Genomic DNA, 8,354 nt, shown 5'->3' with positions numbered 1-8,354 from the left:
AATGCCATGTTTGCAAATTACCTCTTTGCTAAAGTGTTTTTAGTCAGTAGTTATTGCTTGTGTGATTTTAGTCAGTAGTTCATCCTCTATCCAGTTGCTAAAGTGTTCCACTCCCCACAACTATGTACTTGAACTACACTGGAGGCTTTGGTAATGGTCGAGCGTGTCGATTCTCCACAAAGAAAAAGCCATGGCGAACCAATAGCGTTCTGATGAACTGCTAGTGCATGGAGAATATTGCTAGTAGTACCCATGAAACATAGCTTCCAGACCAGAGTTCTAACACCCGAATGAGCCCTACATATTTCCTAACGCAGCTCCCTTGATAATCTCCATCTTTCTGATTGACCCATTTTAACCAAATAACTCCTGTATGCCTGCTCCATTTGCGCTCCAATTCAATTGAATTAAATATTTGAATATTTAGTGCAAACTTTGGAATTGTTTGGGCATTAATTATACTGAAAATGGAAGCATTTGGATCCAAACTCAGACTTACCGCAAACCTTGTGGTTTTGGTGCAATTTTTTTTTTTTTTACTAGAAAAAAAATATATATAAACGTTGAACCACAATGGTGGAAGCAACGTCAATTTGGAGGTGATGTTACTCTAACTGTGTCTCAGCCTCATTTAGAGGGGCAAAAAAAATAAAAGCAGTTATTTTGATACCATCACATGAATAGAGTCAAGATACTGATGTCAGGGAGTATGACGTGCACTGTCATCTCCAGAAGAGTAGCAGGTACTTTAAGAGCTTGTAGTTTACCTGCAAGAATCATGTATGAGACGCTTCAGCTAAATGGCACTTCATGGTAGAACCCTTGACATTAAGAACCAGCATTTTATCCTCTTCCAAGGCTGTTTAGGAATTGGGACTCTTTTAATACTAAGCTTCTTGAAGGTCTTGGGCTTAGAGTTCTCTTGGTTGTTGGATTCATACAGGAGTCCAAAGTCAAGCCTCTATCTGAGAAAGTTTATGCACAGAAGTCAGCAATAAATTAGCATTTTAAACCATCTACATGATCTTCAATCAATTGCATGCAAAAATTTCCATGAAGCAATCTTACATTTCGATACCATGTGTAGCAACATGACATCATGAGACTGATGGCATAGGTTTAACTTTACAAACTTCAGTATCGAACCCACAATCCATTAACAGCAATAACCATGCTTGCTGCTGCTCAGAGAGACGATCTTTGGGACCTTTGACTTCAACTAGCTTGGCTTCACCTCTGTATTCTCCATGGAAGCGCCATAGCAACAAATCTGGCATTCCACTGGACCAGCTTCGATAATCTAGGGCAAGATGCCGGCAGAGTGAGGCCAAACAAGGGCCTCCAATGCAGGTAACAACAGCCCGAAGTTCAGAGAGAGAATGCCCGCCCCAGTCAACTCCAAGACAAGCTGTTCCTGAATGCAATTCCCATGATGTAATGACAATCTCCTCAGCCATACCATCTTGAATTTTCTGCAAGTGAGTTTCTATAAGGCTCTTTCTAACTGGATAGAAGCCATCAGTCTCCAAATCCAAGGGAGCAGTCTGCAAAATGAACTATGTTTAGTTCATCTTCTTAACATACTTAATAAAAAGAGGCATCGACACATGAATAATTTGTTGAATATCGGGAGTAAACAAAAAATATCAGCTTAATTGAACCAAAAACTGCACTTTCACTCCGTTAGTTTTTTCCTCGAATAGACATTTTCTTTTTAATTTTCTGGGAAATTAAGTGCACAAGATATCATTTTTCTTCCTGGATAGGGCCAAAAGCAAACCATTCTCTTCACGAATATATCAGCAGCATATGCTTGTTTATATTCCACATTTACGGTCAAGTTAAAGCCTTATTTTAAAAATATTTGTTGAATTTATTTTTTGGTAGTTAACAGCCTATTTATTGACCAGTTTTGGCAATTATGGTTGGAAGTTTAAATTTTATTCAGTACATTGCTCAGGCCATTGTTTGCGACATTCACTTAAAAGCATCCTCATGAATCTCTAAAATCAATTGCACATTCAAAACCCAAGCGTGTCATTTATGATCTATTGTGTACTGAATTTCTACTAGATGATGTAAATGATTTATTTAATTTTATTAGCATTATCACTATTAAAGTTAATAATATAACAAAAAAATAATTACAACATTCTCATTTTTTTTATATTGTACCAAGCACATTTCATTGTTACTCCTAGTCTCGTAACCTTGATTCTTTAACATCAAAACAAACACATTCTACAAATTATAGAGTTTCATGAAAAATCTCAAATCCTTGCAAATGAAGCAAAGCTGTTGTGTAAATAAGAAGAACAGCAGCATTTTGAATGAATAAAGAACGTTGCTGAGGTGTATTAGTGAGTTTTGAGGCAGAAGAATAAGGATAAAGAGGAGTTAGTAATACATGGCGTTATGATACAAGCGGGAAGGAGCTATTATTTTAGAGATGTGCACATGGCACGAAGAGAGTGGATTAGTTATAATTCTGTTATGACTCTGTTTTAGCTGTTGTAATTTGCTGTAAGCTCTATTAATACAGTAAATTTTATCTCCTCTGCAACGTCATCAGAATGTTCACCATCTGAGCCTTGGCCAGCCTGATCTAGGTATATCCTTAAATTAACAATGCACAGTTTTATGTACAACTGACAATTTTGTTTCATTAACCTCCTGTCTATCCAAATCAATAGACAAAATTGTCAGTTGTACATAAAACTGTGCATTGTTAATTTAAGGACATACCTAGATCAGGCTGGCCAAGGCTCAGATGGTGAACATTCTGATCCTGTCTATCCAAATCAATAGACAAAGCCACTACTAGATATGAAAAGAAAGAATATATATATATATATATATATATATATATATATATATATATATATATTCTTTCTTTTCATATCTAGTAGTGGCTATATTATTTTGTTTCATTTTTGGGGCATTAGTGTCATTTAATATTAAACTAGTAATAAATTACTTCTGATTTTCACAGGACCTATTTGTTAACAGAATTGAAACTTAATAACTCAATTGTTACCAAAACTTAAAACAGGGACTAACCTGTGGGTTTTGCTAAACCTCAAGGACTTGGATTTAAATTACCCTAATAATAAAATTCTTAAACTTACTAATACTAAAAATATTTAAAATAAAGATCTTGATTTTATAATTAAATATGAAATAAAAATTATTCTTAAATTGAATCTTTCTTGACTACATTGGGTGGTTTCAAATGGAGAGAATTTGGTGGCAGGAAAAATGCAAAGTCCTTTGCAATTTGGATGTGTTATAGAGTCTTTGGATGAAGAGGAATGCATGCATCCTTCAAAAATACAGAGTTCAACTTTCAATATGTTGTGGGAAACGGTGGTGCTTTTGGCTTTTACATGGGTTTATACTTCTAGAGCATACTAGATTGCGAATGACTGGGTGATGAGTTTTCTTTTGGCTTGGTTTTTATGTTTTTCTTTGTTATGTGTGGAGCTTTTACGAAAGATTCCTAATCCTATTTCTTTCTCAAAAACATCTCCTTATTAAAAATAAAATTTTCACTTATGAAACCACGTAGGAATGCTTGTTTGTGCATGCATGAAATTTCTAAACAGCAACGTTTTGCTCCTGAAACAGGCCATGAGACAAGCTTTACAGCTAAAATACAAAAGCATACCTGAAATCTGTTGTGAAAGACATTTGGTACATCAGAAAATATAACGTCCCACATAAGAAGCCCAAAAATTGTCAGCCAAATGCCACTCTCAGCATGAACACCATGCCATCCACCTCCTTCGCCAGCATAATACTGCAAAGCAAGCTGCTCGACTCCACACTGCTCCCCATTTTCTCCATAGAACCTGCTTTTCTTGCCTATTTCACAGTTCAAAGGTCTCCCCAGAATATGAACCTGAGTTGACAGTTGTAAATGCAGTAAATAGCTGGTGTAAACATGATACAAAAGCATGGGATATCATGAAAAACTTTGAATTAGAAGTTTCAATAGTATCCCAGTTAAGCAATTACCTCCTTGATCCTCCTCCTGATAGAACCCACAAAACTAGGAGCTTTCCAGCGCCTTGGAGGTTTTCCTAGGCGAAGAACTCGCCTTTGCAATGCCATTCTTGAACCAGCACGTACCCATGGATCCAATAAACCATCTTCAGCAACTGAAAGGCTCTCATTGGAACAGCCCATGTGCTCCAAATCAATAGACAATCTTAGTGTCCAATAACCTCTCCTTCCATCACAAGGAAAACAAGCAAGCAATTGCTTCAACAAATTGACTGCATCTTTGTACCTGAACAAGAGAAATTAGTACATTTTGGCAGATGAAGTCAAGAAAGTCCCTTTTTGGTGCAGCAACTAAAGAATTTGTGCGCTATAAACCACATTGCTTAAATTGAAATGTAAAATTTTCGCTAAAAAATTTAAGTAGATATGAGATCTTATTTATTTCTTTCATGGGATGAGATCTTATTTATTTGTTTTGCCCAATGTTATTAAGGTGAAAGGCAACATTGAGGCGATAGGGTACTCTATAGCCTTAGGCGTACAGTGAAAGGTGACATTAAGGCGAGAGGCGAGGCGAGGGCCTTTTTGAAGCAAGGCACTATAACCTAAATTGCCCAAATTATATATATATATATATATATATATATATATATATATATATATATCAAATTAGTCTTATTTTATTTATACTATAATATATTATGCAGAAAAAGAAATTTTAAATGTCAAACACTATAATTTCCAAGATCATATAAAAAATTAACATGCTTTCTAAAAATAGAATCATAGTGAATGTAATAAGTATAAAGAGGACAACAATAATTTGAACTCATGTCAAAGAAATCAACCAATAATTTAAATTTCAAACACTATCACAATACCCATGCAAAGAGAAAACATATCACAATATCCATCTAACAAAATTTGAAACAACAAATTAAAAAAAAAATCTAATAAAAAATTAAAATGAAAAAAAAATTTAAAAAAAATGTGTTGTGTGACTGAAAGAATAAGAGAAGAAGAAGAGAGGAGGAGGAGGAGGAGAGAGAGAGAGAGAGAGAGAGAGAGAATTAAAAATTTAAAAAGGAAAAAAAAATAAGAAAAAAATTGCTGCTTTAAAAGATGGTGTGACTGAGATGAGAGAAAAAGAGAAGAATAGAGAAGGAGGGAAGAGAAGTGTTATGGAAAGTCAATCACTATGTTATGGAAAGTTAATCACTATATTATTTCTCTGTATATTCTGTATTCTGTATTCCTATTTATGATTTCTTATTTAGGATTTCTTCCTAATTAGTAGAACACAATTATAGGAATTAATTGTATATATATATACCCATGTACAGATTAATTGAAATCAATGAGAATAATCTCTTTCTACATGGTATCAGAGCAGGCCATCAATCTAGGGTGATTATTTGTTCCCACTACCCAGCTCAGGAGAGACCTTGGCCGCCGACCGGCCGTTTCAACCCCGATCAACATCACCGGCGTCGCCTCAACCCCCTCATTCCACCACTGTGTGCTGTTGCTTGATCCAGTATACCATTAAAGGACTTCTGAGGTTTGGCTCTCAGATCCTATTTCGGTATTTGCTTGATTTGTGATTTTGGGTTATTTTGCTGCTATAAGCACTTTGGATTAGTGTTTCGGTTAGTTTTCTTTGTCTCAACAAATGGCAGACAATAAGAATGTTATTTCTAATGTGATTCCGGTGATGACTAAGATCACGGAACACAAACTTAATAGTTCAAATTACCTGGAGTGGAGTAAGACTGTTAGGGTCTATTTGCGTAGCATTGATAAGGATGATCACCTTACTAAAGATCCACCCACTGATGATACACAACAAACTTGGCTAAGAGAGGATGCTCGTTTGTTTTTGCAGCTTCGGAACTTGATTCATAGTGAGGTAATTAGTTTAATTAATCACTGTAAATTTGTTAAGGAATTAATGGATTACTTAAATTTTCTATATTCTGGTAAAGGAAATATCTCCCGTATTTATGATGTTTGTAAGGCATTCTACCATGCTGAGAAAGAGGATAAGTCTCTCACGGCTTATTTTATGAATTTTAAACGGGTATATGAGGAACTTAATGTATTGTTGCCTTTTAGTCTTAATGTGAAAGTTCAGCAGGCCCAACGAGAGCAACTGGCTGTTATGAGTTTTCTTGCAGGCCTTCCTTCAGAGTATGAGACTGCTAAATCTCATATTCTCTCCAGTCCTGAGATTTCCTCTTTGCATGAAACATTCACACGGGTCCTTCGTACAGAGAGTACTCAATCTTCACAGCCTGCCAGTAGTGCTCTTATTAGCCGTAATCCAAATAGACAACAGGGTAATAGAAGAGGAAGTAGAGGAGGAATTACAAGCAACAAAAGTAATCAGCGTAATGAAGAGGCTAGTTCTAATTAGGACTCAAGATGAGTCATTTGTTATTATTGCCATGAGTCTGGCCATACAAAATATAATTGTCCGCAACTTCAGAGGAAAAATCAGCGATCACATATGGCAAATATGGCAGCAGTGAGTTCTACAGTATCTTCCTCTGAGAAAACTATTTTGGTATCTGCGGAGGATTTTGCACAATTTTCCCAATATCAGGCATCTCTAAAGCCTACCAGTTCCCATGTCACTGCGATCGCTGAGTCAGGTAAATCCACTACATGCCTTATGTCTTCTTCATCCAAATGGGTTATTGATTCCAGTGCATGCGATCATATGACAGTAATTCTAGTCTTCTATCCGCTCAGTCTAATCTCACTTCCTCTACTGTTACTTTAGCTGATGGTTCTACTTCTTGTGTCATGGGTTCTGGAACTGCGAACCCGACTTCGTCAATTTCTTTGTCTTCTGTTTTGTGTCTATCAAAATTCTCTTTTAATCTACTTTCTGTTAGTAAACTTACTCGTACCTTAAATTGTTCTGTTTCCTTTTTTTCTGACCAGTGTTTGTTTCAGGATCTTACAACGAAGCAGGTTATTGGTAGAGGACGCGAGTCAGGTGGTCTCTACATTCTGGAAAATCATGTACCGCGGTCGCTTGTTTGCTCCAGTACCTTAACACCTCTTGAAGCTCATTGTAGATTGAGTCATCCTTCTTTGTCTACCATGAAGAAGCTGTGTCCTCAATTTCAGTCTTTATCAGTACTAGAATGTGAGTCGTGTCAGTTTGCAAAACATCATAGTTTGCCTTCTGTGTCTAAAGTCAATAAATGGGCTTCATCCCCTTTCGAGTTAGTTCATTCTGATGTTTGGGGTCCTTGTTCTGTTACATCTAAAACTGGATTTCGTTATTTTGTTACTTTTATTGATGATTACTCTCGTGTTACCTGGTTATATTTAATGAAGAATCGTTCTGAGTTGTTTTCTATCTTTTGTGCCTCTGGTAATGAAATCAAAACTCAATTTAATATTTCTGTGCGCATATTAAGAAGTGACAATGCCAAAGAATACTTTTCAGCACAATTTCAGCCTTATATGACACAAAATGGCATTTTTCATCAGTCTTCCTGTGTGGATACCCCATCCCAAAATGGCGTGGCCGAAAGAAAAAATCGTTATCTTCTTGAGGTAACTCATGCTCTTCTTTTTCAGATGAAAGTACCTAAACACTTTTGGGCGGATGCAGTTTCTACGGCATGTTTTTTTATCAATCGTATGCCGTCTTCTGTCCTTAATGGGGATATTCCTTATACTACTTTGTTTCCTACAAAATCTTTGTTCCCTATTGAACCCTGTATTTTTTGTTGTACCTGTTTTGTGCGTGGTGTTCGTCCACAGGTTACTAAATTGGATCCAAAATCTCTCAAATGTGTCTTCCTTGGGTACTCCCGACTCCAAAAAGGATACCGTTGTTTCTCTCCTACTCTTAATCGTTATCTTGTTTCTGCAGATGTCACATTTTTTTAGTCCACTCCATTTTTTCCTCCATCATCTGTGTATGAGAGTCAAGGGGAGGAGGATGATCTTTTAATATATACTGTCCAACCAATGTCTAGTCCTCTCCCACAGCCTATTCCTTCTGTCTCTAGACCTACTCGACCTCCCGTTGTTCATGTTTATTCCAGGAGATTGAAGATTCCTGACTCAGATCCTCCACCAGCTACTTCGTTGGGAGGTCCTGTACCTCATACTGACCATGATTCTGATCTAGACTTACCCATTGCTCTTCGTAAAGATAAACGTTCATGTACTTCCCCTATCTCTTCTTTTGTTTCTTATAATCAATTGTCTTCTTGTTCTCGGTATTTTGTTACTTCTTTAGACTCTGTTCCTATCCCTAATACTATTGATAAGGCATTATCTCATCCTGGCTGGTGTGATACTATGAAAGAGGAAATGGAGGC

General features: G+C 36.4%; 1 protein-coding gene across 4 annotated transcripts in view; it reads right to left on the bottom strand.

The window, feature by feature from the left end:
* Positions 1 to 473: 473 nt before the first annotated feature.
* The window catches only part of LOC110639232 (fanconi-associated nuclease 1 homolog), a 39,496-nt gene continuing 31,615 nt past the window's right edge, over positions 474 to 8,354 (bottom strand). For all 4 annotated transcript variants that reach the window (XM_058134768.1, XM_058134781.1, XM_058134784.1 and 1 more), the window contains 4 exons: positions 4,018 to 4,291; positions 3,668 to 3,901; positions 1,069 to 1,544; positions 474 to 965 (listed from right to left, as the gene is read on the bottom strand). In XM_058134768.1, coding sequence (XP_057990751.1) covers positions 1,098 to 1,544; positions 3,668 to 3,901; positions 4,018 to 4,291 — 955 coding nt within the window. In that variant the 3' untranslated portion in view covers positions 474 to 965; positions 1,069 to 1,097. The remainder of the gene's footprint in view (positions 966 to 1,068; positions 1,545 to 3,667; positions 3,902 to 4,017; positions 4,292 to 8,354) is intronic.

Source organism: Hevea brasiliensis, chromosome 2 (genome assembly GCF_030052815.1).
Source record: "Hevea brasiliensis isolate MT/VB/25A 57/8 chromosome 2, ASM3005281v1, whole genome shotgun sequence".
Taxonomy (NCBI): Eukaryota; Viridiplantae; Streptophyta; class Magnoliopsida; order Malpighiales; family Euphorbiaceae; genus Hevea; species Hevea brasiliensis.
Note: the sequence above shows the minus strand (reverse complement) of the source record. Positions and strands in the feature narration are given on the sequence as shown.